Below are 12,489 nucleotides of genomic sequence, written 5' to 3' on the forward strand. Positions count from 1 at the left end.
ATGTGGAAAGCTTAGCGAGACATAATGATGAATGTGTGTCTAAGAAAGTTTAGGTTACATTCAGTGTACATTGTCAGGAGTGATCACACCGAGGGCATGATGCAGACAAGCTTCCTTGTTTGAGGAGGTGAGTTCCTGGCTATCTTAAAATTTGGCTGTGTAGACTGCATTCTTCCCTGGGGATTTCAAGCTTTTCTTGCATCCCAGTGTGAACTTTTCAGAAGGCAAGAGAGTGCAGCTTACAGCAATGTAGACCATGGGAAGGACCGACTGCGGCAGCAAAGGAAGCTGGCCGGGGGGAAAGTGCTTGTGGCAGTGGCTGTGCTGGTACACACTGGTCACGCAGCATAGCATGTGTGTGTCCAGGAGGCTGTAAGTGGCTGATTTGTGTTAGAGTTCTTTGGGCTGAAAACAGCATGCGGGACATTTGGGGGGCTGCGCCAGCACTGCTTCACAGCTAGCTGGTGCCTCACTCTTGGTAGGTCTGTATTTTCTCTAGTTCCCAGGTGATGCTGAGGAAACACACTGTGTTCGTTAGTCTAAACCCCTCATATTCTCCCTGGTTTGAAAATAAAAATCATAGAGTGTCAAACATTTCAGTCTAAAACTGTCATTCAAAATCTTAACACCAATAGGTTAAATGTTGGTAACAAAATTAAACACAGTAGCTACTGTGTTTGAACACTTTATACAGCATTGTGCATAACACATCATTTAATGGATTACATAAATAGGTTCACATGATAACCTTTACTTTTTTTTATTTTTTATTTTTTATTTTTTTATTTTTTGTTTTTTGAGACAGGGTTTCTCTGTGTAGCCTTGGCTGTCCTGGACTCACTTTGTAGACCAGGCTGGCCTCGAACTCACAGCGATCCGCCTGCCTCTGCCTCCCGAGTGCTGGGATTAAAGACGTGCGCCACCATGCCCGGCTACTTTTTAATTTTTATTTATTTTAGGTTATGAAAAAAGTTTATTGAGTATACTGCAGGAGAGCAGTGGACTGGCCAGCCACTAGAGTCCTGCTAGTACCACAGGGCAGTGGGCTATAAGAGTCTCAATTAGGGAGAAATAGTTTTAGGATTAGGGTGTTTCTAGACATGTGATCGACACTATTTGAAGGTGAACAGCCCAGATTGGCCAGTGTACAGTTCTGCAAGGTCAGCTTGAGTTGCTGTGCAATTTCTGCCGTGCAGATAAGAGCCATGCTAGCCACTCAAGCCTGTGCTATTGCAAGATAGTTCCTTTATCTTTTCTGCAGAAAAAGAAACTAGTTTTAAAATTTTATGTGTGTGAATGTTTGCCTGTGTGTATAAGTGTGCATCATGTGTGTGCATAGTGTCCTTGGAGATTAGAATATATCCCATCTCCCAGGACTGGCTATGAGTTAGCCACATGCATGCTGGGAATTGAGCTCAAGTGCTTTTCCAGCCAGCTCCAACCCAGGAAACTAGATTTTTGTGATCCTCAGAATGGGGACTTAGTGACATTTCTTCTGTGACATGTGCTATTCCAGAGCAATCTTAACTATGATTTTGATAACACACTTGATTATAATTTATTGCTGAATACTAAGCTCAGAGTTCCACTAATACCTTGGAATTAAAACCAAATGCCTTAGACCAGTTACATAACTGGAACATTAGCAATGGAAGATCTGCAGAAAATGCAAAGCGTAGGTACAAAAATCACGTTTTAAGATGGGAATCGATTCCCAGGCAACCCTTACTGTATGTAATACTGCCGCCCGATACTCATGCAGCTCTGCCCTCTGGGGAAGGCCGAGACCCTTGGCAGTGAGCTTCTGACCTTGTGAAAGAGAATGTGGTCTCCCTGTTAGATGGATGCACCCCTGGAATGCAGCTGAGGCAGAGGGAGCATTGTAAGTTTGAGGCCAGCCTGGGCTACATAGTTACAACTCAGACTATGTTGTAAGAACCTTGATTCAGATATCCAAAATCATCATAAACCAAGAGAATAGCAACAGCTATTGTTAGATCTTGTGTCCACAGGGACAGCAAAGAAAACCAGACCAACCAACCAAAAACCCCCAAATCAAGATAGCCCTGAAAAAAGACATGGCATTGTCATTATTCACCTGTGTAGTGTGGCTGTTTTCTGAGTGGCTGGGTTTAGTGGGGTTGATAACCTCCTTATCTGTTTCTTCTGGGCAGTTAGCTCCAGTTGGTCAAGGTCTCAGATCAGTTGTCTAGGTTCCTATTAGCAGTGAAGGAACTGAGATGTTCTGTGCTGGCCTCCTCCATGCTGTAAGGTCTAGGCACCTGAGGTGTTCATGCATCGCTAAGCTAAATAAATCGTATCCCCGTGTAGCCATGTAATAGGTAGTATTGTTTGTAGAATTAATACACTAGTGTAATAAAAGTTATATCTAAATGCCCAAGAGACCACTTGGTGGCCAGTAGGCCACAGAATTTACTTTTCTCTGAGGGCAGTATGGGTGGAGACAGGTGATTGTGAGAGGGCTGCTGTTGGCTGTGCAGGATTGCATGAGGACAAAGTACTGTGGTGTGAGAGTCTCTCTTGCTCACTCATTAGCTTATGCAGAGCATGTTTACCTGTTGGGTCGAGATTTTGCTGTGGAGTTTTATGCTGGCCTCTGTCTAGCCTCATAAACCAGGTTGGGTCAAACTTGTCATTATGTGTCTACCTCTCTAGTGCTGGATTACAGGTGTGTACCACCACCCTGGCATCTTACATGGAATCTTATAGGCTAGTATAGAAACTGCCAAGTTCCAAATAGCAGATTTGAAAAATGTGTGTCCTAAAAAAATAGAAATCCAGATTAAAATATAGGGGGGAAAGTGCTGTACTGTCTGCTTTGTTGTTATTATTATTATTATTGTTGTTGTTATTATTATTACTACTACTACTACTACAACAACAACATTATTTTATTTTACTCTGGTAAGATGGCTCAGTAGCTAAAGTGGCTTGCCATGCAAGTCTCTTGACTTGAATTTGAGTTCCTGAACCCTTGGTAGAAAGAGAACCGACTTCTGAACATTGTTCTCTGAGTGCCACATGATGCCAGGCCCCTGCCCTCACACACACTATATACACTGAAAAAATACTAAATGTTTCCCGTAGATACTGTCTATCATCCGTCCTCTAGGATGTAGTAGTTACCTGTTCCCCCAGTGGACTTGGTTTTGTGATGATTTTACTGTCACAAATGTAATGATCAAATAACAGATTCATAGTCTTACATTTCTTTTCTGATAAAATAGTAACAAAAACACCTCAAAACTGAAGAGAACAGAATTATGTTCTCACTTTATTTTCCACAGAAACACTTATATTTGGAGAGATGTCTTTTGTTCTTGTTTTCTTATAGACAAAGAAAATGGATCTGAGTGTGGTGGTGCACGCCTGTGACCCCAGCACTCTGGGAGGCAGAGGTAGGCAGATCTCTGTGACTTGGAGGCCAGCCTGGTCTGCAGAGTTGAGTTCCAGGATAACCAGAGCTATAGTTTCTCAATTGTGGTGACCCCCTGCCCCAACCATATAATTACTTACCCGGCGTGGTGGCTCATGCCTTTAATCCTAGTACTTGGGAAACAGAGGCAGGTGGATCTTTCTGAATTAAGGCCAGCCTGGTGTACAAAGCTAGTCAGGGACAGCTAGGACACACACACACACACACACACACACACACACACACACACACACACACACGCATGACTCATAAAATATTTTCTAAATACTCAATTGCTTCCTGGTGTGCTTGACGGATATGTGTGGACATGTGTGCCATGGCACACACTGGAGGTCAGAGACAACTTTTTGGACTTGGATCTCTCATTCTACTTTTATGTAGGTTCTGGGGACGGAACTCAGGTTGCCAGGCGTGTGTGGCAAGTGCCTTTACTCACTGTGAGCCACCTTGGCACCCCTTCATTCATACTTTCAAACACAACCTATGTTTTACACTTTTCTTAGCCTGTCAAATGTTTGTTTTATTATAGAATTGTGCCTCATGTAGTAGACCATGGATGTACCATATTTTTGGTTGTGACCTTTAATGACTGAGCCAACTCTCCAACCCAGATGTACCATAAAATACTGAAATAACTCATTTCTAGCTTTTGGGCATATTGGGAAGATAAAACGGCGGGCAAGGAGCAATCAGATCTTGCTGGTCTCCACTGTTTATCTTTCATCCTCCAGGCCTGGCTTTGGATTACTGATAATTTTGCGTATTAGACGGTCTCAGGTTGCCCAGCTGGCCTCAACGACCCTGACCTCCCGATCCGCCTGCCTCAGCCTCTTGAGTGTTGGGGTTATAGGTATATATCATTGTTGTGATTTTACACAGGGCTGGGGATTGAACCTAGGGCTTTATGCATTCCAGCCAAGCAGTCTACCAGTGGTGCCACATCCCAACCCTTATCTCAGCATTCTTGCATTTGCAAATTATTCTATGTTGGGCAGCCTTGCTTATAGGTCTTTGTTGTCTTAAGTCTTTATGCTGATCCTTAAGTACTTTTTTTTCACATGTCCATTTTCTTAATGAAAATAGTTAGAATAAGGGAATATATATGATTTGAACAAATAGTATAAAAGATTTTTTTTTTTGAGTGGCAGGAGGCATCAGTCCTTGGACCCTGCCTTCTTCCTGGCTGCCAACGCATTGCTAAGCCCCTCGTGCTTCCTCTTAGCCTGGATGTACGAGCCTACCCTACCCTCTTGTTGATGAACTTGAGCACACACTTGTTCTTGGGCACCTTGAGCAGCTTCACAGTGCTGCCACTCATAGGGAGCAAAGCCACACACCTCCCTGCGCATGCCTCACTTAGTGCTTGGTGAGGCGCCTGCGGTACTGGCACTGGCACTGGCACTGGCACTGGCTGTGCCTTGGCTTGCTGATGTTCTTCATCACCGCAGGGCGGTGCAGGGCTGTGGCAGCTGTTGGCTGATGGCCGCCTCAACAGGAGGAAGCATAAGAGGATTTCTGGTCAAACGATTAATTTCCACCCCATTCTTTTGTTTAGACAGAGCCAGTTGGGAACACTTTTACTTTTGTCCTCTCTGCCATTACTTTTTTGTGATAGTTTTGAGTTTGAACAGTCTCCAAAGGCTCGTATGCTAAGGCTAAGCTGAGGGTTGCCAGGAAGGGATTATTGGGTCAGGAGTTCATGTTTCAGTATGTGGGTAGATACTGTAGTAGGCCGGAATTCTGTGTGTCAAACACCATATTGGATACTTTCCAAATGTATTGTTTTTACAAGGTAGAAAAGTGAAACTCCATTGTTACATGGTTCATAAATGGTAGTGCTGGAATTAGGCCTACCTGCTTTTCCCTTGTTCTCTTTGGTTGCCAATGTGTGCCTTTAGGACTTCAGTTCTACTGTGTGGAAGATGGAAGGCAAGGTGGGTGTGCATAGCAGCTTAAGAACCATGCAGTAATATTTGCTGCTGTGTTCACAAAACTACTGCTCAGTGTAGTTAGTGATGGGAAGAGAGACTTGTAGGTTGGGGTTCCTTTCTTACAGTGAGAGATGGTTCTTGGGTTAATTTTAAAAAAAGATTTATTAATTTATTATGCATACATTATTCTGTCTGCATATGTGCCTGCATGTCAGAAGAGGGCACCAGACTTCATTATAGACAGTTGTGAGCCACCATGTGGTTGCTGGGAATTGAACTCAGGACTTTTGCAAGAGCAGACAGTCCTTTTTTTGTTTTTGTTTTTGTTTTTTTGAGACAAGGTCTCTCTGTGTAGCTGTCCTGGACTTGCTTTGTAGACCAGGCTGGCCTCAAACTCACAGCAGTCTGTCTGCTTCCCAAATGTTGGGATTAAGGGCGTGCACCACCATGCCTGGCTGCAGACAGTTCTCTTAACTTCTGAGCCATCTCTCCAGCCCCAGGGTCATTTTTTTTAAAGTCAGGGTCTTAGGTAGCCCAGGCTGGCCTGGAACTCATGCTGTGCTGCAGTCTGATCTTGAACTCTTGCCAGTCACCCTACCCTAGCTTCCAAGTACTGCAGTGTCTGCTGTGAGGGGCCTTCCTAGCTTTCCTAGACGCCCATGAGTGTCTTTTGTCACTAGGATGTAGCTGCAATGGCCCCCACTAGCCACCTTTGAAATTGCTCTTCTTTCTCAAGGTGATCTTTCTGTGTTTTTTTTTAAAAGGTGATCTGTCTGAATTGATCATTTTGGGAAAATATCTCCATTTGGTTAACCTGCTCATTTGCCCAACCCTGGCCTGTTCATTCCCTTTTCTTCCTGCCCCCCTTATTTTTCCTAACATGTAACTACAGTGGCATACAACTCATGATGTGTACAGTTCAATAGATTGTAGTATATCCTGTCATCACTATAGTGAAAGAGTTGGAGTTCTTTGACTTGTAACTCCCCAACCCATAGCCCTAGGCACGTCTCTCTTCTGTGTTTTCCGGTTTTGGACATTTCATGGAGTCATGTGATCACTGGTACTCTGTGATGAACCCCTGACTAAGCCGTGTTTCAGTGACTGATATTCTGAAGGGGAGATAGTATGTGTTTGAGTTCAGTAGCGGGTGCATGTTTTACTCTTCGGCAGCAGTTAAGAATAATGCTGCTCTTTGCTGAGTGTCTCAGCAAGGAAACTGGCTTTCATAGTCTCGCCAGGATCTTCACCCACTTGTCTCTTTTTCAGATAATTCTCCTCTCCATCCCTTCCACACAGACTTTTTTTTTTACCTTTTCGCAGAACATGCCCTGTGTCTTGGCACTTTATCCTTTTCTTTTTAAAATTAGAACTCACTCCTTTTCACTTCCCAAGGAACGTGTGGGCTCTACCTGCCTCAGACCCCAGAGCTGTTGCTGCTTTCTATGAGCACTTTAAAGTCACCCTGGATCATAACACTGCCCATTTCTGTTTGCTGTGACCCCTTCCTCATAAGGGTTCTGGAAGGCAGGAACCCATCTGTGGGGAAGGCCGATCGAGTCTCAGTAGTGTGGTGGGAGCAGTTAGCCTTGTTGACTTGTAGACAGTTAAATGGCTTCCAGTTTCTGTTTGCCCTCAAGTGAAGGCCGCTTAACTTTTGGGACTGGTGAAATTGTGATAACTCTTTAATCACCTTTGTAGTTTGGAGAATTGATTTTTAATTTTTGCAGGCAAATGATTCATTTATTCTAGTCTTGGTTCTTTCTTTCTTGTATAATTTTAAGTAGAGATATAAACGCATTGATTACATGAAGTGAACATATGATCTTAATGGTTCCAGTTAACACTGACCAGATTGATCCAGAAATTGTTACTCCTCTACTCCTGTGTCATTTTCTTTCTTTCTTTTTTATTTTTATTTATTTATTTATTTTTAAATTTTTTTCGAGAGGAGGTTTCTCTGTGTATCCTTGGCTGTCCTGGAACTCACTCTGTGGACCAGGCTGGCCTCGATCTCACAGTGATCTGTCTGCCTTTGCCTTCCGAGTGCTGGAATTAAAGGCATGCCCCACCAACACCCGGCTGCTCTGTTTCATTTTCAAAAGTCTTCATTTGCCAGCTGGGCAGGGTGGCACATGCCTCTACTCCCAGAGGCAGGTGGATCGCTGTGAGCCTGGTCTACAAAGTGAGCCCAGAACAGCCAGGATGACAGAAACCCTGTCTGGAAAAATGAAAAACAAACAAACAAAGTCTTTGATAGTTCTGATAATTGGTTTAGATAGTATTTGGAGTACTAATAGTGAAATCACCCTAGATTGTTTGCTTGGCCCCAGCTCCTCTCTCAAGCTCAGAGTTAAGAGACCCTCCAGGCTGCTCTCTGCTCCCATTAGACATGTAGTAGATGGTGCAGGCTTGACTCCTGGTCGCACTTACCCCCAAGTCTGCTCTGTTTTTCAGCCTCATCTAACATCAGCACGTCTCCAGCCCTAGTGTTTGAAAGCCATACTTTTCAAAAGGATTCCTGGTGTTCGTTAAGCTGTTACTTTGAATGTAGTATACAAACCGGGCATAGGCTGTAATCCCAGCACCTGGGAGGCTAAATCAGGAGTATTGCTTCAAGTTTAAGGCCAGCATGGTTGCATAGTAAGTTGGGGGCCAGTCAGGTCTACACACACAAGACTCTTAAGAAAAAATACATTTTCAGCATCTTATGTCAGTGTGAGTAGTAACTCCATGGAGGTAAGGCTCTCTTACGGATACCGCTCACTGTAGTCTGTTGGTAAATACTTACTATATGAAAGAGCCATGCAGCCAGCCCTCATTCTCTTCTGCCTACTTCCAGTCAAATTGACCAAAACAGTTGCATAGCCCTGTCTCTAAGATACAGACATTGGCACACTTGCTTTCACCTCTGTGTTTACCGCTGTGATTCTAATACCTTTTCTGTCCGTTACCCCTTTTTATGTGAGAAATTTTAAACACAGTCCTGGGTGTATAGATATATACAATAGCTATGTAATGAAGAAATTTTAAAAGAATTCTTTGGTGTCATACGTATAGGTACATACACAGTTTCTCTATTTGTATTAAAGGCAAAAGCAAATTTACATGCAAATGAATGGTTGAACTTATTTTTATTTAAGAAATTAAGTCTTAAGCCGGCGCAGTGCCACACACCTGTAATCCCAGCACTCAGGGAGGCAGAGGTAGGTGAATCTCTGTGACGTCAAGGCCAGCGTAGTCTATAGAGGACAATCAGAGCAACACAGAGAAACCCTGTCTTGGGGGTGGGGGGGCGGCGGGATAATTAAATCTTGTTTATCTTGCCTGAGTGTTTGACAGTACAGGACATAGAGAACATCTTTAGTGTTTTCCAGAATTGATTGCTATTTTGATTTGATCATCTGGTTTCATTGCTAAGAGCACTGCTTTGCAGCATTCCTTTCTCTTTGTTACTCAGTGCATACTGTTACTAACAAACTAGACAGCTCACCTGCCTGTTGGTTACAACCTCATGCTTGAAGCCTGCTCTGAGTTCATTGTAAGCATGGAGTCTAGTCTCTTCAGGGCTTATGTAAGACTAGAGGAACTCATGGAATTGCTTGTTTTATGGAAACAAATGTACTGGAATACCTGGGATTGCAAGTAGTCTGACCTAATAAGTGTAGAACAGAAAAAGGGAGACAGCCTCCTCCATAATTCCTCCCAGCCATCTCTTCTTCCTTCCTGTGGATTGATGGGGATGTCAAATAAGACGTCCTGGTATCCACTGTACTGGTTCATTTAGAAAATATTATGTGTATACCTATGTTACATTTACTCTGTGTGTGTGTGTGCGCGTGCGTGGGCATGTGTGTCTGCTGTGTATAGATGAGCATGCTCCACAGCACACACACAGAGGTCAGGGGTAACCATATGGGTCCTGGCTGTGAAACACGGGGCTCTGGTCTCTATGTGCTTCTGTCTACTGGCCATATCAACAGTGCCGTACTGTTTCCTGAGTGGACTGGCTTTTGTTATTTTCTGCAACTTGTTGGTTTGGGGAAATACATGTTCTTAGGGAAAAGCTAGGATGATAGGAAAGTAGTGAGGGCTGTCACATCTGGAAGCAAAGCTCAGGCGTTGCCTTGTCACCCCAGTTAATCGTGGCCATTTCTGTGTGGGACCTGCACCCTTTTTGTTTGCATGTACCTGTGTGTACAGTGTATATGTGTACTTGATATCCTCAGAGGTCAGAAAAAGGCGTTGGATCCCTAGAATCCATTTGGAGTTATAGATGGTTGTGAGTCAGTCACCACATGGGTGCTGGCACCCCAATCTGGGTCCTCTGCAAATCCAACAAGTGCTCTTAACTGCTGAGCAATCTCTCCAGCCTTTGTCTTTTGTATTTTATTTATTTGGCTTTTGGAAATAAGGTCTGATGTGGTTCAGGTTGACCTGCAATTCTGTGCATAGCCCAGGCTACCCTTCAGTCTCTGATCCTCCTTGCCTGGGATTACGAGTGTGGCCTACCAACTAGGTTTCTGGATGGTTTTAGGTATCTTCACTAGGGAAACTGTCTTGGAGTGGAGAAAAGTAATGGGTGGTGACGTAGAAGCCACATGCCTTTACCTTTATAGGAATAGTTTGTTGTTGAAGAAGAGATTAATTTACTTGACTAGGACGTTGTGTGGTGTCAGAGAGAGCTTTTTCAAGTAAATTTCTACTTAATGTGCTTAATCATTGTGTTTTACTTAGGCATAAACACAGTGAGGGAGGAGGGCTTTGTGTGGGTCTTTACCAGAGCATCTGCACTGCCTCAGTTGGTGACCTGCAGAACTGACCTCAGCTGCATTCACACAGTGATTGCTTCTGTGTTTCATGTACAGTGCATGACTCTTAGCTCACACTGCGACTGGACAGTCAAAAGGTTGAATACAGAGTCCTTAGTGCTGGTTTCTAGTGGAAGATGGAAGGATTACTTTGCTACTCCACATTCCTGCCAGCTCCACCGTTTGGTGGCCATTCTTCCTGGAGCTCTGTTTATGTCTGGCCAGCTACCCTACATCTCCTATGGAACAGGGATGCTCCCCTCACCACGTATTGTAATTATAAAATGTTAGCATGTTCGGGGGAGTTCTCAATTACTGCATTTGATCAAATAAGTTAGTTCTGGGTAGATGAAGTGTGAACCTAATGAACAGTTTAATTTGTATTGTCTTTATGATTTGTCATTAAATGTCATTGATTTTGTTGGAGATTAATTTTAGGTAGAAACCTTGAGTGAAAACTTAAAAGTTTGCTGCAGTTTTCAGTAAGTCTAAGATTTTAGTATGTCCGGGGGAAGCTAGGGGGGGTATATTAGATTCTGTATGTGTGTGTGCGCGCGCGCAACAGGGACAAGGGATGTGTTGGATTCTGTGTGTGAGGAGTAAGGGTTAGGGCATGTATTTGACTATCTGTGTGTGTGTGTAGGGGTGTTAAGGCGTCCATTAGTGATTCTGTGTGCATGTGTGTGGATGGGGAGCTGGTGTATCAGAGATTCTGTGTGCATGCATGTGCTGGTATGAATTCCTGCGCATGACTGTGGAGACCAGAGGCTGGAGGCTGAGTCTCTTAATGAGCCTGGGGCTCTTACCAGTTGGCTAGACAAGCCAGCTCTTGAGCTCTGGAGATCCCCCAGCTCCATGGCCTTCTCCCCCAGAGCAAGGTTTACAGGCGTGAGTTACCCTTGAACTCCTGATCTTACAAGTGTCTCCCAAGAGCTGGATTTACAGGCCTGGGCCACCATACCTATTTCACGTGCTGCCAGGGATTTAGCTCAGGCTTCATGTCATGCATGCTAGGCAGAAGTGCTCTTCCAACCTTTTTTCTCTTGCGACAACCTGTCTGTCTAGCACAAGCCAGTCTGGAACTCAGCATCCTCCTGCACACTCGTACAGACTGCTGGGATTACATTATGGGTGGTGTCGTCATACGAGGCTGTCCTGAGAGTCTTGGCAAATACGCCGTTCGATTCTCACTCAGAAAAGCTATGGCATCGCCAGAAATCTCCCGGGTCTCTCTAGTCTCCTCTGCTCTGGTAGCGATTTATTTCTTGTTTCTTTTACAAAATGCTTGCTCAGTTTTAAGCTTCATTTCATTTAGCGTGTGTGTTTGTTTTAGGAATTTTGGTTGTGAGATTATGCTTTAGGACCATCAAACAGATGGAGGTATCTGTGAGTTCTGACCTGGTAAGCCCCGCTCAGTCTAGAAGTTATACTTCACTGTGACTTGGGAGACACAGGGCCCAAATTTCAAAAACGATTTAACCAGTTTAGCTGTACTGTTCGGCAGGTCACTAATCTACTGTCCTTTCATTTCTGTACAGGTAACACAGGTAGCAAGACAGCCGGGACCCCCGACCCCTTCCCCTTACTCAGCACATGAAATAAACAAGGGGCACCCCAGTCTTGCGGCCACACCCCCGGGACATGCATCGTCCCCTGGACTCTCTCAAGTAAGAAATACAGGTTTTATGCTTCGTTTTCTTTTTAAAAGACAGTTCCTCGTATCCCTTGTACTCAGTTTCTCTAAAGGTGATTCTGCTCACCGGCAGGTAGTGCGGAGCTCTGCAAGGCTCAGGCCGCCTTGTCCTGTGCTCCTGCTGGCAGCTGGCAGCTTATGCTTTTCATCTTGGATGGATTAAAAGAGAAACAGTTTATATTTAGTTTTTCCTATTTGTTTAAGAAATTGGTCCTTGGCTGGGCAGGGTGGCTCATGGGCTTTTAGTCCCAGCACTCAGGAGGCAGAAGCAGGCAGATCTCTGTGAGTTTGAGGCTAGCCTGGTCTACAGAACAAGTTCCAGGACAGCCAAGGAAGGCTACACAGAGAAACCCTGTCTTGAAAAACAAAACAAACAAATTGGTCAATGGTTCTAAAGAAATTTCTGTGTGCTGAGCTTTTTTAGTGGCCCTCTGGTGCCCTTCCCATTCCTTTATGGTGGAGAGGACAGTGCTTTTGTGTTCTTTTCTATGGAGTAACTTGGGTGAGTTTTGTTTGTTGTTGCTGTTTTTCTAGGAGTTTCTGGGGTTTGATAGCTTAATTCAGTGGTTTGACTGTCTGTATTGGGCATTTCTCTGC

General features: G+C 44.2%; 1 protein-coding gene across 26 annotated transcripts in view; it reads left to right on the forward strand.

Annotated features, from left to right (window-relative positions):
- EIF4G3 (eukaryotic translation initiation factor 4 gamma 3) overlaps positions 1 to 12,489 on the forward strand; it is a 226,087-nt gene that overhangs the window by 57,248 nt on the left and 156,350 nt on the right. For 23 of the 26 annotated variants that reach the window (XM_084788155.1, XM_084788154.1, XM_084788157.1 and 20 more), the window contains one exon: positions 11,738 to 11,866. The exons of the other annotated variants lie outside the window; for them this stretch is intronic. In XM_084788155.1, coding sequence (XP_084644281.1) covers positions 11,738 to 11,866 — 129 coding nt within the window. The remainder of the gene's footprint in view (positions 1 to 11,737; positions 11,867 to 12,489) is intronic. 26 annotated transcript variants of the gene reach the window in all.

Source organism: Acomys minous (genome assembly GCF_964271855.1).
Source record: "Acomys minous genome assembly, chromosome: 6".
Classification (NCBI taxonomy): Eukaryota; Metazoa; Chordata; class Mammalia; order Rodentia; family Muridae; genus Acomys; species Acomys minous.